This window comes from Mesoplodon mirus (genome assembly GCF_964341445.2).
Source record: "Mesoplodon mirus genome assembly, chromosome: 6".
NCBI lineage: Eukaryota > Metazoa > Chordata > Mammalia > Artiodactyla > Ziphiidae > Mesoplodon > Mesoplodon mirus.
The window spans coordinates 50852786-50879158 of NC_138982.1; the positions used below are offsets into that span (position 1 = coordinate 50852786).

The 26373-nt window shown below is 38.6% G+C and overlaps 2 protein-coding genes across 2 annotated transcripts in view; one reads left to right on the forward strand and one right to left on the reverse strand.

The window, feature by feature from the left end:
- Positions 1-26021, reverse strand: part of ACTL6A (actin like 6A) — a 26493-nt gene extending 472 nt beyond the window's left edge. The window contains exons 1-13 of the mRNA XM_082624630.1: positions 25832-26021; positions 19156-19232; positions 18818-18992; positions 15143-15243; positions 13217-13314; positions 8505-8599; positions 8111-8217; positions 7924-8013; positions 6693-6754; positions 5952-6066; positions 5721-5801; positions 3640-3735; positions 1073-1159 (exon numbers count right to left, since the gene is read on the reverse strand). Of these exons, the coding sequence (XP_082480756.1) occupies positions 1073-1159; positions 3640-3735; positions 5721-5801; positions 5952-6066; positions 6693-6754; positions 7924-8013; positions 8111-8217; positions 8505-8599; positions 13217-13314; positions 15143-15243; positions 18818-18992; positions 19156-19232; positions 25832-25856 (1209 nt within the window). The 5' untranslated portion in view covers positions 25857-26021. The remainder of the gene's footprint in view (positions 1-1072; positions 1160-3639; positions 3736-5720; positions 5802-5951; positions 6067-6692; positions 6755-7923; positions 8014-8110; positions 8218-8504; positions 8600-13216; positions 13315-15142; positions 15244-18817; positions 18993-19155; positions 19233-25831) is intronic.
- On the forward strand, positions 13705-14058 carry LOC309806402 (small nuclear ribonucleoprotein G-like). Its single transcript, XM_082625248.1, has one exon. It carries the CDS (start codon positions 13709-13711, stop codon positions 14051-14053), a length of 345 nt encoding a protein of 114 aa, XP_082481374.1. The 5' UTR covers positions 13705-13708; the 3' UTR covers positions 14054-14058.
- Positions 26022-26373: the final 352 nt, after the last annotated feature.

Genomic DNA, 26373 nt, shown 5'->3' on the forward strand with positions numbered 1-26373 from the left:
GTTTAGAACTCAAACTAGGATAAAGTTTTACAAGTACACAAACGACAGTACACACGCACTATGCAAAATAAACAGAAGGTCAAAGGAGGAAAATGACTAAAGGAGGAAGGAACATGGACTACATTACTAAGACATGTAAGCAGGAGAAATCCGTTCCCTATGATTATTCAAGTGGATTCATATATTGTATCCAGTTTTGAACTAAGATCTATTAAAAGACTAGAAACAACATAGACCAGAAATATATAAATGGACAGTTACAAACATTTAATAGTTAATAGCTTTTTAAAATGTTTAGCATAAGTACTTAGTGACATTTGGCTGCTCTGAGGTGAAGGGGGAATCTTCCAAATTTAGGGTGCAGATAAGTACAACGACTTCCTCCTGATCCACAGTAGACACCAGTCCAAGTAGCATGCAAACCCCAACACCATGACTTCACCATTTGCCCCAAGAACCAATTCCTGACTTCCTCTACCTCACCAACAGGCCAGGGAGCAACCAGAACCCAAGAAGGAATGATTTAATTTTTTTTTTTTTTTTGGTGGTACGCGGGCCTCTCACTGTTGTGGCCTCTCCCGTAGCGGAGCACAGGCTCCGGACGCGCAGGCTCAGCGGCCATGGCTCATGGGCCCAGCCGCTCCGCAGCATGTGGGATCTTCCCAGACCGGGGCATGAACCTGTGTCCCCTGCATGGGCAGGTGGTCTCTCAACCACTGCGCCACCAGGGAAGCCCGGAATGATTTAATTTTAAATGTGCTGCAGATAAGTCCTGACCAGTGCCAATGGGAGTATTGTTAAAAGAGGCAAGGATACGTTAACAGATGCCCGCCTCTGAGAGGGGAAACTGTAATTAGGCTGACAATACCCACTAATAAGGCATTGAGGCATTTTGTCATTTTGGAACATGAAAAACTGGTATCAGGTCCTCTACTAATTTGATAGCTAAAAAATGCAAAGATAAGTGATCCATGGGGATTTTTAATCTTTCTACTAAATTTAGTATTTTCAGTGATACATTTAAGTTAAATAAGAATTTTCAACTATTTTGCAAAGTAGTTTATCTACTAACCAAAGAAGCTAGAATGGAGCCACCGATCCATGAACTAAACCTCCGTTCTACTGTTGTATTATTTGCAATCAGTTTCAACCGCATACTCTAAAATAGAAAGGGAAGAATAAGTATTAGTAGGATCAAATAGAACAAGTGACTCAACTTAGGAAATTCAAGTTATGACTTTTTAGTGGCTCTGGTTCAAGTACTAATTACACATGATTATTTTGTAGTAGCCAGATTAATAGTAGGCATAGGTTGGACTACTGTATAGGATTTTAAAGTACTTCGATTATGTCTTGTAATGTGTAGTTGAATAAGAAATTATATAAACCTTACAAAACTGCATACTAGAGAGCATGGCATTCAGAATTTAATCCTAAAACAGCAAAATAAGTACTTAACACTATAAATCAGGTACTGTGCTAAGTGCTTCATATATTATTTCATTTTGTCCAACACCAAGTATAATTATTATCCCAACCTGCTGCCCTTTCTGTAGTGCTCCTCAACTTTCTAACTTACTTTCTTAGGCCTTCAAAATCCCTCCTCTCTTAGTTCATCCCTCATATCTTAGTTCACCCCTCCCCTATTCCTCCCTGCCCCCATCCAAATCAAAACACAGACATAAGATCTCAGGAAAGTTTATTCACACTGCTTTCTTTCAAGTTAGTGTTTCTGTTCTGCTGGAACACTCTCAATAAACATGGTTTTATGGCTCAGCACTATCCCTATCTCACTTCCTGTATGGAGAGATTTTCCCCCTACCTAGGAATTTGCTTCTGGGGATAGTTCTCAAATTGTTGATACTTACCAATTATTCTATATATGAACATACAGTTTGTGTCTTTTTCACAGTGAAATAACTGTGTATGTAGCAGGAGTGGAGTATGTGGAATGGGAGGGAGGGATGCTGAGAGCAGGAGGGATGAATACAGGGTTTTGTAGGTGAGGAACTGGTTGATACCTATTACAATGGATTTCATTAAATTTTAATTGCCTCCTAAAAGACAAGGATAGTATCTAACTGGTCTTGACCAGACCTTGGACAGCCCAAGTCTATATTCATTATTCTGAGACTTTTATGAAATCTAATGATTAGTACTATAATTAAGGTAAATGCCAGATGAGTCTATATCTCCAAGAATGTAAGGAGGTATCAATCTTGTGCCTATATCAATACTTACATAACAAATATAAAAATGTGGCATATGTAAAACAGTCCTTTATATGAGAAACCAAAGGCTATCAAGTACACAAATTCTATAGATTCTGTTAGGGCCTATGTAATCTCTAATAAAGTTTTTTTAAATGTAATATTTATTGCAGAATACCTTACAAAAAACTACTTGATGGAAGTTTAAAAATCTAAAGACTATGACTACTACTCTGTTACTAATGTACCACGTAAACTACCTTCTCCCTAAACCAGGTTCTTCTATCCTTTTGAAAGTTACCACAGTGCACCAAGGGATGTTTTTAAAACATAAAAGCTCTTCAGTCCTCTGCCAAATTTTATCTTGTAAGTTTGCTATTAATAAGTGACATGACCTGGTACCACCTACCTCTGTGGGTTGAACTGTATCCTCCAAAGAGGTATGTTGATAATCCCTGGTCCCTGTGAATGGGACCTAATTTAGAAATAGAGTCTCTGCAGATGTAGGGTGGACCCTTAATCCATTACAACTAGAGTTCATTTAAGAGGACATACCCACAAGGGGAGAATGCCACGTGACGATGGAGATAGACACTGAAGTGCTATAACTGCAACCCAGGAAACGCCAAGGATTGCTGGCAAATCATGAGATGCTAGAAAGAGGGAAGGAAAAATTCTCTTCTGTACGTTTCAGAGAGCATGGCCCTAATGACGTGTTGATTTCAGACTTCTAGCTTCCAGAACTGAGAGGTAATAAATTTCTGTTGTTTTAAGCCATCCAGTTTGTGGTACTTTGTTACGGCAGCCCTAGGACATAATATACCATCGTGCTCGTCTTTCCAGCCATATAGCTCTCCCCACTTCTACAGACTATAAGCCAACTACTTCAAAATGTTGGAATATGCCATCTTCCCTTCATATTCTGCACATGATATTCCCTCTACCTAGATGTCCTTTCATAAACTGCCAACCAGCTGAACTCCTATTCATTCAAACAGCTTCTTAATGAGGCTTTCCTCTGACACTCCTAGGGAGTTAAGTGCTTTCCCCTCAGTGTTCTTAAGAGTGCCTGGTTGATGACATGCTGAACCACTCAGTACATTACAGTTTTTATTTTCTGCATGTCTACTCCTCCTAACTGACTAAGCCCTTGGTGGGAAGGGACTATATTTTCTATCCTTAGTGCCTAACAGACTATAGGTACTTAAGTATGGAATCAATGAATAAAGTGAGATTCAAACAGTACAAGAGTAACTAATAGATGTCATCTAGAAAAATTTGATTAATAAGGGGTATTAACTTTAAGTAATACCATACCAGGCAGACACAAAATACCATCAACCTACTGAAAAACAAACTATATAAAGTTCCACCAGCAGTGAGGATACATATGACTGAAAAATACCACTAAAGAGCACACAAAACTTACCGGGGGTGTTTTTTGAGAGAGTTCTCTATTCAACCTGTCAGTAAAGCTCTGAATTAGCGTGTTTCCTCCTGCCACTATAACGCTGCCATAGAGACCCTGGGATGAAAACAAAAATAAATTAGTTGCAAATGTTTCCAAGAGTTTTAAACACCTACAAATAAAACCATGTCTTCCAGTGCAATTTTCCCTTTTTGAATTTTTTACTTCTACATAGACCTAGTAGTTTAATCTAGTGGTTCTCAATCCTGGCTGCACATTCAACTCATTAGGGAGCTTTTAAAACACCAATGCCTGGGGACAATTAAATTAAAATCTCTGGGGATGGGGTCCAGGAAAAGTTTTTGTTGGTTTATTTAAAACTCTCCAGATGAGGGCTTCCTTGGTGACGCAGGGTTAAGAATCCGCCTGCCAATGCAGGGGACATGGGTTCGAGCCCTGGTCTGGGAAGATTCCACATGCTGCGGAGCAACTAAACCCGTGCGCCACAACTACCGCAGCCCGTAAGCCTAGAACCTGTGCTCCACAACGAGAAGCCTGCGCACCGCAACAAGAGTAACCCCCTGCTCTCTGCACCTAGAGAAAGCCCACGCGCAGCAACAAAGACCCAACACAGCCAAAAATAAATAAATAAATAAATTTATAGAAAAAGAAAACTCTCCAGATGATTCTACTGTGCATTAAAATTTAAGAATCACTATCTTAAAGCAATTATTCTACAATCCAATCATAATTTTCTGGCAGATAGCTGCCAGTATTTCATTAGAGGTATATTTCATAATTACATCATCTCAGAATGCACATCTAGAAGTTACGATGTTTAAAATTAGACAAGGTTTAATGATTATGGTGGATAATGCATACTCTGACAATAGTCCTGGCCAAAATGACTGCTACCTTTCTCTTTTGCAGAGATGAACTTTTTCAAAATCCACGTGCTGAGGCCTCCCCCGCCAAAAATAAATTCACAGTAATAAGGAGTATATTTACCTCTAATCTGTATGTATGCATCAGAAAGTTAAATGTCAGCCTGCTTTTTTAGTGGATAAATTCATATTTTAAAAATTTATTCCAAATGTCTAAATCATCTAACTTTTGAAAGAGAAAATGGAATATAGAAGCATCTCCTCTGCAGTCAACAATAGTTTAAAGGAGAAAACTCAATACAAAACAAAGTTAGCAATGTCTTACAGTAAATGTACTTCAAATCAACTGCCTTCCCCTTGAGTTTATACTAAAAAATTGCATACTTACAACCCCATTATCCTAGAAGCAGCACATCCCTGGCAGGTAATTAGTTGAAATAAAGAACATTTTTCATAACTACCCGGAAGTCTTTTTTGAACAACATGGTTTTTTATAGACCCTTAGCTATTAGCACTATGCTCCAAGCAAATGAGTTAACTCAAAGAAAATCAAGGCAATACATTGGCTACAAATTAAATCTAACGTTTAAATAAGATATAGTCTATCTAATAATTAGTATGGTATGGAATATGGAGTTAGTCCTTAAAACTTGGCAAGAAATAAACTGATGAAACAAACAGCTTGGCAAAGCACAAAAAATATGAAGTTTATATCTAAACTCCATGTAAAAGTTACATAATTTAAACCTTAAACCACACCTTCCTGAGAAATAAAAAGTAAAACTGTACTAGGTACATTAAAAATCACCAATAATCTATATCTTGGTATGTCACGTTTTAGGAAATCTCTGGAACAGCAGTGTCCAAAAGAACTTTCTGTGATGATGGAAGTGTTCTACATCTATCTGCACTGTCATAAAGCAGCGACTAGCTACATTTACAATGTGGCTAGTGCAACCGAAGAATTGAAATTTAAATTTCTGTTTATTTTAACTTAATTGCCACATGTGGCCAAAAGCTACCACACTGGACACAGCTCTAGAATTTTGCATTTTTCCTTTTCTAGTAGAACTTCACTTTTTTAACATATTTTTATAAAATGGACTTCAAAGTCAATGGCCAAAGTTGCCAACTTAAATAATGATGGCCATTATAAATAATGGAGCACTAGATTGCCCTAAAAGGTACCTTTATGCCATAAACGAGACTGGCACTTACTGGTCTGATATCAATATCGCACATTCCAACACTTGTAGTGACAACATGACTGACGCCCAGCATTGTATTTCCCGATAACCCCTATAACAAAATAGAAATGAGTAGTCACACAGAAGACCTTCACACAATAAAGCACATTCAAGGAAGTTTAGTCAGTCTTATCTAGGTTTTGTAATTACAAGAGATCTTTAAAGGAAAAACCAGGCTAATTATAAAAATAAGCTCTTATACCTTTACATTGGAAGGGTCAAATAATCCTTCAGGAATCTTTAACCGTTCTGCTCCAAAATCACAATTGTAGCCATTGGGGAATTCATAATGAACAGTTGGCATCTGTGCGGCTACTCTGAAAACATGTCAAACAATATTAAACAAAAGACAAAAACAATCCATTTCAGAATTATAAACTACTAAGGAATCATCAACTTATAAGAAAGCAGAGTGATAATATCTTATTTCTTTTAAAATGTTATTCAGTATTTCTTAACTTTTTACCTTTAGACCAGTTAAGCATATTCTACAATTTTTTAAACTAAACAAATCAATTTCTTTCCTCATTTATGAAGTACACAGTTAAAAAAAAAATTTTTTTTTTTTTTTTAATTTTTGGCTGCATTGGGTCTTCATTGCGGTGCGCGGGCTTCTCATTGCAGTGGCTTCTCTTGTTGCAAAACACGGCCTCTAAGGCGCACAGGCTTAATTGCTCCGCGGCATGTGGGATCTTTCCGGACCAGGGCTCAAACCTGTGTCCTCTGCATTGGCAGGCGGATTCTTAACCACTGCGCCACCAGGGAAGTCCCTACAGTTTTTTTTAATTGAAGTACAGTTGATTTACAGTGTTGTGTTAGTTTCTGGTGTACAGCAAAGTGATTCAGTTATATATTAAGTATATAGTTTTTTTTTAAAGATTAGTATGAAGGTTTTAATAAGCTATTAAGTTTTAAGTCTTGTAGAAAAAATAAGAAAACATACTGTTCATCGTAAGTTGAATCTGATACTTGAAGTACTGAGGCTTGAAAATCCTGGATAACACACTATGGATTTTAAAAAAAGGATAAGAAACAAGATTATTGAGATTTGTCTTTGCAGTCTATACTTCTGTAACATTATTTTAAAAACACTTTTCTTAATGAAACTGTACCACATTCCTGGATGGCTAACTCATTTCAAGGGTATAAATCTACCCAGTAAGGACTCTGAGCATCAAGAAACCCAATTCTAAACACTCTCATCATAAGCTAAATTATATAACATTTAAATTACAACCATTATGGAAAAATGATGAGATAAAAACAAGTGGGAACCCTTGTACCCCAGTCCTGCATAACAAAATTGGTTTTAGAACACTGTTTTCCCATTAAAAAATTTTTTTTCTTCAAAATTTTTATTGGCGTATAGTTGATTTACTGTTTTTCCCTTTAAAATAAGCTTAGAAGCAAGATTTCATTAGCTGAATATATATAAAATGCATATATATTGTATCTTATGGAATTTTTAATGACTGACATAGTATAAAACAGTTAAAAAATTTGCAGTGAAATACATAGGATCTCTGAGCTGCTAAGGAAAAATCCTGTCTAAGGTCTAGGCGCAATTATTAATCATCTTCACAATTTTTCCTGGTACAAAACACCCACAAAAAATCTTTATCCTTAGGTGTAAGAAACTGTCAAATAGGATATATCCCTGCCATAGTAAATGATGACTTTCATATCCTTTTACTGTTAAAAATGAATGTATATTGTGGTGCGAGAGGCTGTTTTACTAACCTCTCCCCTGTCAGTAAGTCATGTTCAGAGATGGATTTTCAGTAAAGAAAACCTTTTGTTGGCTCCTTGCTTGAACAGTAACACATTTTTTTACGTAGCTGACTCATATGAGGAAAGAGCACGTAACTGAGCCACACCAGCAGGTCTCTATACACTAAAACCATTTTCTTAGTCAAAAAATGTACAGAATAGCATAATGCTTGTTTTTATCCCAAAGCTCCTTTCAGGTCTCACCACAGTAATCCAAGTGAATATACAGTATTTTGTTGAGATATCTGACAAGCATGAAAAGCACCCCCCTACTCCGCCAAAAGCTATTAATTTTGTTTGTAAAATATCATTAAAAATATAAGTTTGAAAATATAAAGTGCTCATACTCTAGTCAAAGACTTACAGCCTATAATGCTTTCGTAAAGAGAATAAGGGTTACTTACGTTACACATGTAATTGTGCCAAGACCTTGTAACCTGTGGCAACTTCTCTTTTCTTTTCCAGTTTGCTGGAGATCCTTCACGAACAGCTTCCTGAGTGCCAAGAGCAAGTGCTAGGTTAACAGAGTTCACAACATGGGGGTGGGGAGTTGGAGATAAATCCCAGAAATAAAATTCATTCATCACTTACTTTTGATGCAATCATATATGGAGGAATCAGTTCTATATTCATTTCTTGGAAGAGTTCTCTGCACTGCATAGTAATAAAGTCTCCAGCAAGAGGGGATTTTACAATGCCTATGAAACAGATTAAACAAGGCTAAGAAAGCATTCCATCCAAACTCCCTGGGACAAATTTCCTCTGTGTATTTATACATGATTAATTGTTTTCAAGCAGAATTAACGGAACTATCCCTCCAAGCATGAATGAAGCCATGCATCAGTTTTAAATATACAATATATACTAAAGATTTTAAAAAAAACACTTAAAGACATGATTGGGAAACTGATATACTTTGATAGTCCAAATCATTGCTTTATTTCATGATCTGTGTCCTCGGTGCACCCTGGTTAAATACAGTTACCTTGCTGAAGGACATAGCCATCGTGAACTGGAATTGCAGTGGTATGAGTGGCTCCGCTGTCCAAGATAAGCCCAGTAGAACGACCATTAGCAAATCTAGTTTAAAGCATTAAGGAAAAGAAAGTATCAAGGTTCCTAAAATAATGTTTATTGTAAAGGGAAGGTTTTATTAAGGCATTTTTAAAACATGTGCATTGTGGCTTAAAATGCATTAAAATAAATACGGGGATGAAAGTTGGCGTCAAATAATAACTCTGGTTTCAAAACAAATGACAACAGGCAAGACTTCCAGAATGGTGGTGTGAGGAAGTCAGAGAAACCTTTATCCCAGAGAGACATCTGTTAAAGTGGTCCAAATTAGCACAATTATTCAAAGTCCCTGGCACAGATCAAAGGGCTTACAACAAACTGAGAAGCATTTAACAAAATCTATAGAAACTTGGTAAGAACAGTGGGAGGCTGTGACATTTGAGATAAGAACTAAAACCATTCTCAGATAGGATTAAAGAAGAACCATTTCAGCAGTTTGGCAGCTGAGTGGCGGTTATCATCATCTCCCCCAACTCAATTGGAAGAGCTATTCCAGGCAGATTCAACAGCCAGTGAATATCAGCAGACTCCACTTATCCCATTTTCCACAGCTCTGTGCTACAGAAGGCCTACATCACGTGAACATCATAAACCGACATTTAGGAGTAGAGCCATTCACTGGATCCTCAAATATTTACTGAGCATCTATTATGTGCCTAGTGATAGGTCTGGTGCCCAATAAAGGAGGGCAGCAGGGAGGTCATTCTCTCACTAGCACTCCTTAAGCAGAGAAGACACAAAGAGGTGAACCAAAACTGTCTCTGCCCTGAAGGATATCCTGATAAGTGCAGCAGAGATCAATAAAGCTATAAAAAGAACAGTTTGAGATGCCATGGGAGAGTATATAGGAATATAACCGGTCCCTGGGAAATTCAAGCGTAAGCTGGGGAGGAGGACATGGGGAAGAGGAGAAACATGCAGGAAGGCCAGGAGGCAAGAGAGCATGGTTAAGAGGTCAGGGAAGTGCAGCGTAGTTCAAGCAGACTGGCAATTAACAAAGATGATCAGAGCTGCAGTGTGAAGACTGGGCAGATAAGAGGAAGAGGTGCACCTAATGCAATGGCAGTGGATAGAGAAATAAATGGATTTGAGGGTTTGGATTGGGGCCGGGGGAGGCTGGAGAATAGACAGGTCTTGATAACTACAAAATTTGAAGGGTTAATGAGAAAGATTTCTGGTCTAAACAACTGCGAGTAAGATAATACACAAAGGAGAAAGAATAAATTTGATAGGAGAGAAGAATTTTGGATATATTGAGTATAAAGTGCTTAAACAGATAACTAATAGAAAAAGTTCTAGTAGACAGCTGGACGTGGGCCTGGAGCTCACAAGAGAGATCTGGGATACAGATATGGATTTGGAATTTGTCAGTGTATAACTGGTATCTGAAGCCAAGGAAATAGATAGTTAAACCAGAAAGAACATGTCAAGAGAGATGAAGGGCAAAGAACTAAGGCATGGGCAGGAATGATCAGAGGAAAGAGGTCTGAGAATAAATGGCCAGAAAGATAGGTTAGTAATTTATCTTTGCTATTACTGGTACTCCATTGATCTCTGGTCATCTATATACATAAACACTAATTTTATCTCTGTTAGTACAAAGTGATACAGCAACACCAGACTAAAAGTATGTAAGCCCTCCTAAAGATGGCAATTATAAAACCTGGACAAATTATTTTAAGTGACCATTTTAAGATACTGGAAAGTATTCAAAAGTAGTCAAAACTCAGCCAAAACTTATTCTCATGAAACTGCAACCAGAGGGGGTAAAAACTGCAAGTTTGCAGCTTCCTCGCCCAAAAGTGCTTCCCAGCTCCATGGCTATGGTTCAGGAAAGCAGTGATGAAAAATCGCAACTTTACCACCTTGAGTGAACACAAAAAGGAGTTCAGGGCTGGAAGAAAAGCTGGACATTTAAGGTAGAAACTCTGGAAGAAAGAGAACCACAGAAGGGATAAAACCCAAAATCTGAGTATAAAATCTACCCAAATCTCTGGTTGACATCTGAACTATTCAACTGCAGGACTGCAGGGGGACCAACAAAATGCAGAGAACAGAGGGCAATGCATTCTTGAAAAACAGAGGTGAACCAATGAGTTCTGTGATTTTGCTACCTTTTTAAATAAATGAATTCTCCAACAGTATGCAGCTCTGACAGCAGAAGGCTGAAGCCTGCCTCGCAAATTGAGGTGTCAAGAGGACAGAGCCTGAGGCTGGCAGATATGAGAGCCCAGCTATCAATTAAGTCAGATAAAACAATACTACTCTTCTCACTAATATTTTTGTTTTGGAAAACAGAGTTATCTTTTTCATAAAACTGTTATTTTTGTTGACGTTAATATGTCTATTTTTGTTATTTTTAATTAAATTAATAAGAAAATGTTAAAAGGAGTCTTAGTTTTAAATTCTCAAACAGTAACATTGATAGTTATAACCTACAAAAAACAGAAGCTCTGCGTCATCCTCAGTAATTTTTAAAAGCGTAAAGGAATCCCAAGGCCATGGTTGAGAAGTCAAAACAATTTTTAGAATAATACTCAGATGTTATTTGCCCTTTTCACTGTCATTCTCTCATAAATGTACAAGAGAGTTTTTTTCCAGAGGCTATGTCATGTGTGATACACAACAGACTGAATGTGATATGAGAATCCAACTTCTGCTATTAAGTCCAACGTTAACGAGATTTGAAAAATTGTGAAACAAAGCCTCTCTTCTCATTAATATTTTTGGTTTTGGAAAACACAGTTTTTATTAAAATATTTTATTTATATTAACATACAATGGGCTTATTAATTTACTTAAAATAAGCAAATATAATTTTTAAGTTTCTGTCTTAATTTCTAATATGGCAAATACTACCAGATATGATCCACATAAATAAAAGCTCTAGGTATAAAAAGTTTGAGAACCTCTGGGCTAGAAGAACACAGTAAAAAACAGCAGTCAGCAAAAGCCAGAAGTGTTAGGAATTCTAGAGGACAATCTACTTCCCTTACCAAATAAATCACAAGAGAAAATAAAGGGGAGGGTGGGTACAATCTACAGACCATAAGAGACCTAACAGACATATCAAACAAAATACAATGCATGATCCCTGTTGTTTGGGTCCTGATTCAAATATATTAAACTGTTTTTTAAAAAAGAAAAATTGTGGTTATAGCTTTAAAAAAAAAGAGACATATGGTAACATCTTTTAGAGATACATGCTTAATGTCTGGGATTTACTTCAAAACCATGGTGGGAGGGGGAGTGCCTGCGGTTATAGCTAATACCACTTAGCTCTGTGTTGAAAATTGTTGACCCTGGGTGATGGGCACATGGAGGTTCAATATAATATTCTATCTTATTTTGTGTAAGAAATTTTCTATAATAAAAAGTTAAAAACTAAAACAATACCAATTCTGTTTACACACTCCTTGTAAGGAAGCAGCCAAACAGATCTTATGTTCAAATTCAGAACTGCTGTTTTCAAGCTGTGGACTGGGACCAGTTTGCTTACTTTGACTCCGATTCCTGACAGGATTATTATGAAAATTAAATGATATAATGCACACAATGGGTCCGCTAATACTCTCCCTCCTTCCTCTACTCAAAACCTGCAATGGTTCTCTTGAGTCTAAAGTTCACATTTTTTAAATCTAACATGTAAGACTTCTACAGTCTGATCTAAACGTATTTTTACAACTTGTTCTGAAGCCGAACATAAATCTTCAACTCTAAACTAAGTCACTGTGAAGAACGCTTACACTTTCCACTTCCACTTGTGCTAAAGTCATCTCCAAGACACACCACGACAGACAAATGTTAGATTACAGTCACCACAGTGATTCTCACACATATAAAATTCGCTTGAATATTACAGCAATCCAGGGAGGTATACCGGATAAATGAGTAAAAAGTGAAGTTCAAATTTTAAGTACCTAATTCAAGATCAGTTTATAAGCACTGGAACTTGAACTCTAAATATAGGTCTCCTTCCCCCACATCCTGCAACTAAATTCTCTTTTCTTTACAAAGGCTTGTCAAGCTACAATATTACTCGACTGAACTACAATTGTTATTTGAAAAATTCAAATTAATCATGTACTTCTTTATGACTTTTGCCAATGTTATTTTGAAGTACTATTTAAATCTGTTATTTAGTTTTCAACAAGAATATTATTCTTTGAGATCAGGACATAATATTTCCTTGTCTGTCCCTTAATATGCTTTTTAAAAATATTTGGTGATTAAATCTTAAATGAATTTACAGCCAATTTCCACTTTTCTAAGGTACTGGAGAAGAGGAAGGGAATGGCAATCTTTGAATTCAACTAGGTCAACTGACTTAAATACTGTCCTGTCGTCACATTCCCCTTCTAAAAACAAAAATTTTTGTTTTTGTTAAACTTTGTTAAATGAATGAGAAGAATTGAGTGCTTCCTTCCTATCTCCCTCTCACATTTTCACATGCATCAGTTCCAGTAAGAATACTAAAAGATAGATATCTAAAAGCAATGGAGAAAAATGCCTCAACTTCCGAACAAGAAAGAAGTGGCTCCTGTCTTCCTGCTGAGGGCATCACCTTTAGCAGCACCACAGTTACTCCTAAAGAGAAGTTGGGTATTACTCTTTCAAGGATACGCTGTCAAAACAGCAGTTTTGCAAAGGAAGAATGCAGGGATGTTGTAGTGTTCAAACATTAACTCTGTCAGTTTCTCTCTCTTTGCTCTGGTATTCCACTTGAAAAGAGGGAAAAAGAGATACAAATTATTTATTGTTTAAAAACTAAAGTGTTGATTTATCTCACAATTCATTTCAGCACTACATTAACAAAGATGTAAAACATTAATAATAGAGTAAAATACCATGGAAAATCTTCTTCATAATATCTTTACAACATTTATTTCTATGTATTTGTAATAAATTTAATAAATATAAAGTTTATTATTTAATATGTAAAATTGTTTGCTGCTATGAATTCTAGAAATTACACCTTTCAAAGTATATGGAAATCTGGATTCTTATAAACGAAGTATTATTAAATCTTTTTTTTAACTCTTAAGAGTGAATCTAAGCGTGAGGGACAACTCGAATTCCGTTTGGAGGCATCTTTGAGCTTGTGGAGTAGACATCATGAGCAAAGCTCACCCTCCCAAGTTGAAGAAATTTATGGACAAGAAGTTATCATTGAAATTAAATGGTGGCAGACTTATCCAAGGAATATTAAGGGCATTTGATCTCTTTATGAATCTTGTGATAGATGAATGTGTGGAGATAGCAACTAGTGGGCAACAGAACAATACTGGAATGGTGGTAATACGAGGAAATAGTACCATCATGTTAGAAGCCTTGGAACGAATTATGAACAAGTTGTCTTCAACAGAGAAATCAACTGCTTCCACATGTCCCCTCTCCACATTTTACTACGATGAAAACTGGGTTGTGTACATTTTCTTACTGAACTTTTTTGTTAAATAAACTTTGGTAATAGTCAAAAAAAGAAGAAGAGTGAATCTAGTCATCAAAATCTTAAATATGCATTTTAAACCACCAAATTCTCCCACTTGTAGATGGTACTCAAAAGAAACTAGAGTTTAGAAAACAATAACAAAATATTGATAATTTATAATCATTATCTAGTCTTCTGGGCCCTTTTGACTCTGTACCAAATGTATTTCACAAGAGACTCTGGTCTAGCAATTTCCAGCCCTAGTTCAATATTGACTTTAAATATAAATCTTATTATTTAATAAGTAAAATTGTCTGTTGCTATGAATTCTAGAAATTACAGACTTTTCAAAGTATAGGGATATCAGGATTCTTATAAACATGAAGTATTATTAAATCTTAAGAGTGAATCTAAGAACTTTGCTGGTGGCACAGTGGTTAAGAACCCGCCTGCCAATGCAGGGAACACGGGTTAGAACACTGGGTCTGGGAAGATCCCACATGCCGCAGAGCAACTAAGCCCGTGCACCACAACTACTGAGCCTGCATTCTAGAGCCCGTGAGCCACAACTACTGAGCCCGTGTGCCACAACTACTGAAGCCCGTGCAACCTAGAGCCCGCGCTCCGCAACAAGAGAAACCACTGCGATGAGAAGCCCGCGAACCTCAACAGAGTAGCTCCCACTCGCCGCAACTAGAGAAAGCCCGCATGCAGCAACGAAAACTCAATGCAGCCAAATAAATAAATTTATATTAAAAAAAAGAGTGAATCTAGTTACTCTTAAGGTTGAGTATAAAAGCAGATATACACTGCCCTTGAGGGATAAGGGACAACTGACCAAAATGGGAAGCAGCCCAAGGAAATCAAATGTTAAATTCCCGGAAAAAAACAGATAAATAACCACCAGAACCCACTAGGGTGCTTTAATTATTGTTCTTTGAGTATTTTAATCATTGAAATAATAAAAATAAAAGTTGTAAGAGTATTTATAAGTGAATCTCCCTTTCCCTAATCTTCAAAATTCAAAATATGAATTTCTATGTCTCTTAAAGAAAAAGGAAACACTCTTCAAATGAGTAAATAAACAACCTAGAGAAACTTGAAAAAGTTTGTCTCACCGGTGCTTCTGACATGAGAACAGGATGCAGGCTGGCTTCTGATTTGACATGCATTTTGTAGGTATGATCCAAAATAGCCTGGAAACTATCCCAATCTTCAACTAAAATATAAGATTAATACCTTGAAAATAATGCTTAATCGAAGATGAATACAGCATCTTTTGAGAGACTGTGTCTAATGGTTTAGCACTAATATTGATACTGTAATATACAAACCTACTTATTTCACAGCTCTGCCTCGTAACACAGCACTTCATATAGACATCATCTTTGTCTTCTAGATACGGTTTCTCCAGCCCCAACAGTTACAACCCCTAGACCTGTCCCAGGTGTAATTAATGTATCAAATAAACGAAAAATACCAAATAAATATTATTCAGTAAGTACTTATTAGAGGCCCAATTCAAATGGTAGGAGAAAACACAGAAGAACTGTATGATCTACAGCTGACATTTAAAAAGCGTACAATCTATATGAAAAAAGATGTAAAGACTTAAAAAAAATTTAGAGAATAGTATGTTTTCAATTTGCCTTCCACCTAAACATCCCACTGAAACTGCTCGCATAAGTTGCTGATGAGCTTCTAACAGGCAAATCCAGTGGATACTTCACATTTGTAATCTCATCTGACCTCTCCAAATTACTATCTGACACTACTGACTCAACAGTTTACAAACTTTTTCTGCCACAGTCCAACAAATCAATGTCATTCCTTGTAAACATACTTCTATAGGCCTCTCAGGATGGGGGTTTTTTGATCAATGGACCTCCTCTGTAGCTTTAACTTCTCTTTCCCCTTCTTAGCGTAAAGCTCAGTGCCACAGCTGAGAACAATGAGACTCACAACTTCTTTACTCTAGAACTTTTTCTTCTCTTGGCCTTCTCCTGAATTTCTCCTACTTCCCTAACTGTTCCTTCTCATTCTCCTTCACAGGCACCTCTATTGGTTAAATACATGGAAATAAATTTTCATAAGGAATCCTATCCTCAATCCTCTTCTCATATCCCAAACTCTTTCTGGTTAAAAAAAAAATCAACTCCATGTCTTAAAATCTCTCTCACCTGCTTATTAGATCAGCACCTATATTCAAACACTTTGAACTAATAAACTCATCTACTTGCTGTGCAGAAAAAGCTAACTTAGCAGACCTGAGAAAGGCCTGCTTGCAAGGCTGACCCTTGGCTGGCATCTAGGAACTTGTCTGGTAAACAGTTCCCTACACTGATATAAAACTTTCCCCAGGGGCTTCCCTGGTGGCGCAGTGGTTGAGAGTCCGCCTGCCGATGCAGGGGATACGGGTTCGTGCCCCGGTCCAGGAGGATCCCACATGCCACAGAGCGGCTGGGCCCGTGAGCCATGGCCGTTGAGCCTGCGCGTCCGGAGACTGTGCTCCGCAACGGGAGAGGCCACAACACTGAGAGGCCCCCCTACCGCAAAAAAAAAAAAAAAAAAAAAAACAAAACTTTCCCCAAATACGAATAGCTCACTGTGCCTAAACTGTTTATACAGTGTGATTTATGTGGAATACCTTTCCTTCTGGGAGTCTGGGGTTTTGGAACATGTTAGGCACACAGTACCTACATGACCAGCCCCTAATAAAGACCACGGTTATCGAGTTCTTTTTTTTCTGAATTCAAAAGACACTCATTTATTCCAAGTATCAAGATAATATAAGAAATAAAATATTTGTAACAAAAAATGTTCCTCCAGTTTTTTTTTAACAGCTCTATAGAGGTATAATTTTCCATAACACGGATCCGTTTTAAATGTACAATTAAATGATTTTCTTTTGTAAATCTACAAAGTTGTGTGAATATTATTACAATTTAATTTTAGAATATTTCCATCATCCCAAAAAGAAGCTTTATGCCCTTTTGCAGTCACTTCCCATTCCATCCACAGCCCCAAGCAACCACTACTTTACTTTCTGTCTGTATAGATTAGCTTTCTCTGGTCATTCCATATCAGAGTAACCATACATTATGTGGAGTTTTGCATCTGATTTCATCTATTTGGCATAAGGCTTTTGGGGTTCTTCCATATTTTAGCTTATATCAGTATTTTGTTCTTTGTATTGCCAAGTAGTACTTCATTTTATGGGTATACCACATTTTGTATACCCATTCATCCAATGATGCACCTTGGGCTATTTCCACTTTTCGGCTAATATGGATAATGCTGCTATGAACGTTTGCATATATGTATTTGTGTGGACATATGTTTTCAGTTCTCTTTTGTTGATACCTAGAAGTGGAACTGTTTGGATTATATGGTGAATATATGTTTAACCTGTTAAGAAACTGTCAAACTTTTCCAAAGCTGCTGAACCATTTTTTGTTCTCTCCCAGAAATAGATATGGAGGTTTCAGTTTCTCTATATCCCCATCACACTTGCTATTGTCTGTCTTTATAATATAGCCATCCTGTGAGTGTGAAGTAGGGTACTGAGTCTTTAATGAGTTCTACTAGTAGACCACACACACATGTTCCTGGTTACTAGAAGGATTAAGCACATCCTTTATGACTTCACTGTAAGCTCTTGGAAGCTTGCACTGGTTTCCTCTGGACTTCACTACATGCCCCTTTTTTCTCTGTCAGTTCTGCTTTGTACTCTTTCAGCACAATAAAACTTAACTGTGAGTACACTGACATGCTGAGTCCTGTGAGTCCTTCTAGTGAATAACTGGACCTGAGAGTGATCTTGGGTCTTACACTTGCTTTTTAAGACCATAAAACTTGCTCCTTCCCCTGCTATTCCTACCTCAATGCATGGTACGCCCCATTCAGTGACTCCAATCAAAAATCTAGGAAACTTTCTCAACTCTTTAAACACTTTGTACCATTTGTCTTGGATATCTCTGACAGCCAGCTCAGGATCTCGGCCATCAGTATTAAATTTTAACCCTCTTCATTTCTCATTTGGACTTACCTCCCTAACTGATCTTCCTATCTCTAGTATCTCCCTCCAATCTAGCCTACACAGGACTGTTAGACTAATCTTTCCAGCTGGCATATATGAGCATTTATATATAAAATGCTGTTTAAATTCCTTTGGAGTTACCTTTCAGTTACCAGCTTAATATACTCCTGGCATTACAAGCCCTTTTATGATTGCTCTCTGCCTACCTTTCCTGCAATTGGCCGTAATGTACCTACTGTTACAGCCATACTTAATTGATGACACTTCTAAACATGGAAGTTTCTTCCACAACACCATCTCTTCACACATGCTGGTTGCTCTAATTTACCCAGCCTTGTCAGTCAGGCTAATTCTTATTCAGTGATCAAGATTCAGTACAAAAGTTACCTCCTTTGTGAAAACCATCTCTGACCCCCAGTGATAGAGTTAAATACCTCCCCTCTCTAATCCCACTGCTTATCAAACATAGTTATATTATAGCATTTATCCTATATATATGTGTGTGTGTGTGTGTATATATATATATACACACACACATATACACACATCTATCTCCTCTACCTATGAGTTTCTTGAGGAAAAGAAGCACGTTTTATGCATCTTTGTATTCTCAGTGCCTGTAACATCAGTTTATGGAATAAAAACAACAAAAAAATAGCTGATGTTCAACTTTTAAGAAGCCACTGGTTTATATCTAAAATATACTATGCATACTCTACATTTAGAATCAAATCCACAGAAAAAAACATCGTACCCATCCCATTTTTCAGTGGTGAAATGGCCTCTGTATTCTCCCTCGGAACACGCAGGGCATTAGTATCTATGTAATAGGTGGGACCGCCTTGTTTGCCTTTATCACCATCTATTTCCATCAATGTACTTCCATCATCTCTTTCTACCACCATACCAATAGCGGTAGGGAAATCCACCTGTAAGAGTCAAAAACATTATTTACAAATTTTACCTGCTTTTACCAAGAAGTCATTGCCACCAACTAATGTCTTTTACCATATTTGAGTCAGAATTTCCACATGAATTTAACTCTACATGAATGGCTTTTGCGTATCCAATTAGCTCTACCATTCCACTTACCTTGGGACAGTCCTCACCAGCATACCCAGCTCTCACAGTATAGGATCCAATGTCAAAAACAAGGGCTCCAACTTCATCTGAAAAGATGAAAAGATAATTAACATTAACGACTTACAAGTATCATGTGAAAATTAAGAGTACTTAATGTGCTTATATTCATATTATTACTAGCTTGAACCTAGTTTTAAATACACCTTAAAGATTCACTTAATTAAAATATAACGTCATACACAGTATATCAGTAGAGGTTCAATCAGGAAAGAGGTGGTACACTAAAATTAGGTAATTTAAGGAGTTTACCTATTAAAGGGTCTACTTACAAAAATACAAAAAATACAAAGGCAAAATATAGGAAAACCAGAAAGGACAGTATGGTACCCTAGGACTAGTAATAACAGAAATCTGTTGCCACACTTAGAATTGAAGAAACATAGGGAAGGAACTGTTACCAGAACCCAGAGAGAGACTTGTATTGGGAGGGCATCGGACAGGAGCTGTGATCTTCAGTTAAGGGATGGAATCAGCCTTGGCTGACCCTGAGGAAAAGGAACCAGACTAATACATTTGCCAACCCCTCTCCCCACTGGCTAGGGTGATCTTATAATTTCTCACCCAACTGAGCCACTACTGAATGTAATAGGAACCCCTATTAATAATTGTACCAGGACAAGAGGCACAAAGCAGGAAGTATAGTTACCCTACCATTGGCCAAACCAGAGGCCAAGAGAGTCCACTGATGCAGTCTACAAGGGTCAGTCTTTAAGGGCACAGAGAGGGTGGAAATGGGTGGAAAGTGGATCTGGAGGAGCAAAGGAAAGCTATCCAGTGCACTAAGGTATACCATTTTTTTCATATGTTAATCAACATGATATTTCATGCAATTAGGGAAGAAACTTAGCAAAACCCCAAGAAAAATAAGGAACCTAAAGAATAAGAATTTAAGGTATAATAATATAGGCCAGGTAAAAATCATTAAAATGAAGGTATCATTAAAGTTTGCACATTTCCAGATTTGTAGGAGATAAAAGTTTAATAATAAAAGTTTAATAAAGTTTAATAATAAAAGTTTAATACTGAGAGAGAAAGCTAGTATTTTTTTTCATATTCAAATTCAGAGAAAAGCCTCTAATTACACTTTAAAAATATTTCACCCAAAACAGCACGCCTCCTAAAACAAAGCACTTGGGTTTTCTAGGCACTGATTTTTCAAAGAAGGATTTTTTCACTCAGTCATTAAAAATAATAAAGAAATACTACTTAGCTCAATTAAATTGACAAAAATTAGTAAGGCTGATAAGACCAAGTATTGTCAAAGATGTAGAAAAAGAGGAGCTCTTACACATTTGCTAGTAAAGTTGTAAACTGGGACTTGCCTGGTGGTCCAGTGGTAAAGAATCCACCTTCCAATGCAGGGGATGCAGGTTCAACCCTTGATCAGGGAACTAAGACCCCACATGCCGCGGGGCAACTAAGCCCATGCGTCACAACTACTGAGCCCATGCGCTTCAACTAGAGGAGAGCCTGCGTGCCGCAAACTACAGAGCCCTGGAACCCGCGCTCTGGAAGCCGCACACCACAACTAGAGAGAAGCTCACGCGCCGCAAAAAAAAAAAAGTTGTAAACTGATACAACCACTATGGGCAATTTAGTCATATCTACTAAAGTTGAAAATGTGCATACATAGAAATTACACTTATGTCTTCTCTAGAGAAACTCTCTCACGTATATCACAAGGAGACATGTAAGAGAATGTTCACTGGCTATGTGACCTCAGGTGATTTACTAACCTCTCTGCCTCACTTTCCTCATATGTAAAATGTGCATAATAGTCCCTATCTTGCAGGATGCTAGAAGTATGGAAGCACTTAGAACAGTACCTGGTACATAATAAGCACAATAAGTGGTAGCTGCCATTATAATTATCATCACACTGCGTGCCACAGGAAAAGGTAGGAAGATTAAATGGTCTCTCAGTAGGAAAATAAACTACAGCTTATTCATAGAGTGAAATACTACATAGCAGTTAAAAATGAATGGCCTACATCTACATGTATTAACATGGATAAATCTCAAAAGAATTAGTTTAAAAAGCTAGTTACTATGCACACATATTTTGATACTACTTAATTCATTATGGATTCACTCACTTAATAAAAGTATAAAAATATGCATAGGGTTGGGGAATATTACATACCAACTTCAGGTTACTGGTAACCCCTAAGGAGGCAGAGAAGAGGAATCTATATCAACAATATAGATTTTATCTATATTGTTGATTTCAACAATATCAATTTTATTTCGTAAAATATCTGAGGCAAATTTGACAAAACATTACATTTAATCTCAGTAGTGAGTACAGAAACATCATATATAAACTTACATATACTTTATTTTTTAATGTTTAAAGTATTTCAAAAACTAAAAAAATAATTTAAAAAATAAAGATCAATTATTACACTACAATTATCACAGTTGAGAGGTGGTGTCCTTACAGAATAGTGATCTCATTTTTATTGAAATAAAATGAAGAGCCACCTATGTTTGAAAGGAAGTTTCTGTATTTGTTACATTTCCCAAAGTAATCAACTTTTCTCTATACAATCTCTGATCCAAATTATTTTGTCTGAAAGAAAAGGTCCTTAAAAGCAGAACACTGCATTTGTTTTCACCACAGCATGTAAACTCAGGTACAAACAGTAAGTATTGTATACCAATGACATGAATTGGTAAACTCTAACACTTTGATTAACCAGAATGTTGGGTAAAGAAATATCCTAACTAAATGAATTAATTGCTTGGTTAACCAAAATTTTCTACTCCTGTTCTCAAGGATCAGCCTTTTGCTTTGCACCAGGGCTTTTAACCTTTTCTGTTCCATGGACCCCTCTGACAATGTTCGAGGCTGAAATTCACATGTTGAAGTCTTAACCCGGAGTAACTTAGAATGTGACTGTGTTTGGAGATAAGGGTTTTAAAGAGATGATTAAATTAAAATGAGATCATCAGGATGGGCCCTAATCCAATGACTGATATCCTTACAGGAAGAAGAAATTTGGACACAGATATGTACAGAGGGAAGACCATGTGAAGACACAGGGAGAAGACGGCCATTGAAAGCCGAGCAGAAAGGCCTCCAAAGAAAACAACCCTGTCAACACCTGATCTCAGACTTCTAGCCTCCAGAACTGTGAAAAAATTAATTTATGTTGTTTAAGTCACCCAGTCTGTGGTACTTTGTTATGGTAGCCCTAGCAAACTAATACAGACAGCTTAGGACACTTATGAATGTCTTCTTAGAATGTTTTCAAATAGACTATAAAAGAAACTAATTAGAATAAAATTCAGTTAGTTATATCCATGGACTCCTTAGGGAGGCCAAGGACTCCATGTCAGGAGTCCCCTCCTCTAACTTACCCTTTCTTAGGTAAACTGCTCCACTCTTACAGCCTCAATTTCTACCTAAACAGTGGTACTTCCAATCTCAAATCTCTCTCTCAAGCCCTCACCTTCATCCAGATCCAGATCTCAAACTTCTTACTGTACATTGCTTCCACCTGATGTCCCATGGGTACCTCAAATTCAACATACCTGAAGCACTGTCTCCTTGTCCCCATCCTGCCTAATTTAATCTCAGCTGTGCTTATCACAGTTAGTAGCTCCAGTCATCAGAGGCAAAAATCTTCCTGAACACCTTCATATTTCATACCCCTCATCAAGTTCTGACAAATATTTCTGCTAAATATTTCTCAAATCCCTTCTTCTTTAATACCATTGCCACTGCCTTGAGTCAAGCTCTTATCTCAACCAGGAATTACAACTCCCTACAGGTATTGTGCTTCCATCTTTACCGTCTCAATCCACCTTTCAAACTGCTGCACTGTTATCTTTCAAAACTGTAACTGAACATCTTGGTACATAAATCCTTCAATGAAAAGAAAAGGGAGAATCATTCAGTGGTTTTCCATCATCCCAAGATAAAATTCAAATTATTCTACCCAGGTGATATTCAAGACCTAGCATAATATGGCAGCAGTCTCTCCTCCCACCTCATACACTACCATTACTGAAGATTATGTGGTCTCCTAAACACACCATCTACTCTGCATATGCTGTCCCTCTCTATTCTTCTTTCATCATTCTCATAACCTCCTTTGTAAAGTCCCTTGACTCTTCCACATTGAGTTAATAACTTTTTTGTCTGTGCTACCTTTGTATCTTCTATATATTGTCATTCTTGAACATACTTCACTGAATTTATCATCCATAAGACACTATAAACTATTAATTGCACCATTAGTTCACGCACCACTAGGAGAAAAACATGCTGCCAATTAAGCTCTGCCACACCATCAATAATATTCCAACTTCAGCTCTTTAAGTGTGTGTGTGTGTGTGTGTGTGTGTGTGTGTCTGGGGTGGAATGTACAACTAAAAATAAATTAAATATGGTGTCTATTTATTTGACTGACTCACCTACAAGACTGCGAGCTTCTTGAAGGCAGAAGCTATACTTCGCACACAGCAAGCACTCAAAATTTTTTGTGTGAAAAGAAAAATCTAACAAATCAGTTATTTTCCTGTCTTAATCAGTGTGGTAAACTGGACATAGTAGAATTTTAATTTGAAGAAGACTCTTGATTCTCAGAATTTGGAAACCCTTTCACAGTAAACCCTTTGGAAAATGTGACCCACTATAAATACTGGCCATACAGTAGTAGCTGAAACACAAAATGATACACTTATTTTCATGAGTTTTATATACTTTATATGTGAAATAGGCTTTAAGATATATTCCTCTACATAAGCAAATGAGAAACAGGATGTTTATTCTGAATACCTAAACCATATATGAATATGTTGTGGTTCCACACTTGAAAAATGGCTTATGGAGAAACAACCAAAATCTTTTTATTTTTAATTTTTTTTTATGGGGAAGGGTTTTACTGAAATGCCTTTTCTTTTCCTGCTCCCCACTTACTAGAAAGTTATATAACTCTGGGCTGGTTAACCTCTTCTACACCTCATTTTCTTCTTTAATAATATGGGGATAAGTAGTACCACCTCCAGTGGCTGTTGTGGATTAACTGACCTAATGCATGTATTAAACGCCAATGCATGAAAAGCCTCTGGAACAGTTCTTGGTACACAGTATGCACTCAATAAATGTTTACTGTTGGCATTATTAGTATCCATTTCTACGTTAGTCACATTAAACAATGCCTTGTAAGGAAATACTCAGTGGACAGCCTTTAGGTTCTTGGATCAGTGAACCTGAAAGTCAAGAGTCAGCAGCCTCTATGAGGCAAAGGCACACAGATCAAGTCTTTCTGTCAGGATTACATCTTCAGATGGGGAAGAAGTAAATCGTGAAGATCCACTAGGCTTTCTCCAAAGTAAAACTGGAAAACTACTGACTCTCACATTTGAGAAATCAAAACCAAAAGCATATATGGAGAAGGAGAGGGTGAGGGTCAGCGAGCGTGTCACCTGAGTGGAGACTCAAACTTCACTCCAAAACTACTAAAAACTTTGAAAACCTTATTTTCATCTCCCACCTATAAAATGTCATCCGCTTCAGAAAGCAACAATAACGAAAGCAACACTTTGGGTTTGCCTCTTTCTTCTCTAACTCATCCAACGCAACACAAAGCATGAATCATACACATCAGTGCTTCATCTAGGTATCTTGCAAAAACGGAGGCTCTGACTCAGTAGATTTAGAGCGGGGCTTAAGAGTCTGCATTTCTAACGAGCTTGCAGGTGATGCTGATGCTGCCCATCCTTGGACCATATTTTGAGCAGCAAGTGTAGCATTATCCCACTTACCTTCACAACCACCCCAATGGGTAGGAACCATCATTCCACAAAAGAGGAGCCTGAAGTTGGGAAAAGTTAAGTAACTTGCCCAAGGCCAATGAGCTTACTAAATGGTGAGCCTGATATTCTAACCCCGGCCTGTGTAGTCCCCAGGCCCGTGGTAATCGTTCACTACACCGCAGCCCACCCAACCGTAACCATCCTTCAATCCCATGTGTTCCTAAATTAAGCCGGAGCAGACCCGCCCACAGGTAACTCCGGAGCATCCACAATCAACAAATAGGCAAGAGTCACTGAAAGGTGTGAGGCAGAGTGAGCGCGGGGCGCGAATGCAGAGGAGGCTGCGTCCTGAGTGACCGCCACTCCTTCAATCAGTTCCACTCCTCGGTGCTCGCTCTGCCATCTCCGAGACGCCGCGGAAACCTTCCGTCCACGCCAGCGAACTGCCAGGACCTCCCAAGTTTAAGAACATGCGAGCGCACACACGCCGACAGAGCCGGCTGTAAGAGAGGGGACCCCGGGGCCGGTCACCCCAGCCGCGGCTCGCCGGGCCGGGCCCCCGAGAGGAGCTGCCCGCCCAGCCCCGGGGCGGCGCGCACCCTCGAAAGCCGGCTCCTCCGCGGGCCGAAGCTGGCAGGGGCCACAGGGGGCGGCGACTCCGGGCGCCTGAGGCGCTCGCTGAGCCGGGTGGGCTCCAGGGGCGGGCAGAGCGCGGGGCGGGGATGGGGCGGGGAGGCCGGGGTCCCGAGATGGGGAGACCGGAAGGGCCGCCGGGGAGGAGAGGGGAGGGCTGGGGGCGGCGGTTACAAACCCCACGCGCTAAAAAGGCGCGCTCTCTCCATCGGCCGCACTCACTCACCTCCCCCGTACACCCCGCCGCTCATGGCTGCTATCGACGCGACTCCTACGCTAAAGGCCACACGGCGAAGTGACTGCAACGGCCGCGACTGCGGGTCCGGAGAAGCGCTGCTCCCCGACTCCCTTAACTTCCACTGCCACCCCCCTCAGGCAACAAAGCGGCGTCCACACACCCCGGCGCGCAGTCACACTTGCTGGCTCCCCTTATCAGCCAATCACGAGAGGCCCGACTACCCTTCAGTCAATTAGAATGAGGCTATGCTGCATCCCTGCCGCGGCACAGCCAGTTTAGCCAATCGAAAGCAGCCATGGGGGCGGGGAGAGGGGAAAGCGACGGAAGGAGGGAAGGAGTTGGGTTGCGGAACTGGGGGGGCGGGGCTTTCCTAGTGGGCGGGAAAGTGGGGCGGAGGGAGCAGGAGAGGGAGGAGGAAGGCCGAAGGCAAGAGTCGGGGGCGGGCCTAGGGGGTGTGGCTGGGCTCGGAGGCGCGGTGGCAATCCGGTAGAGCGAGGTAAACCTCTGGAAGACATCTGGAATTTGAGGTG

Excerpts from the sequence above, each read along its gene's own strand:
- LOC309806402 (XM_082625248.1), top strand. The coding sequence starts at position 13,709 with ATGAGCAAAGCTCACCCTCCCAAGTTGAAGAAATTTATGGACAAGAAG.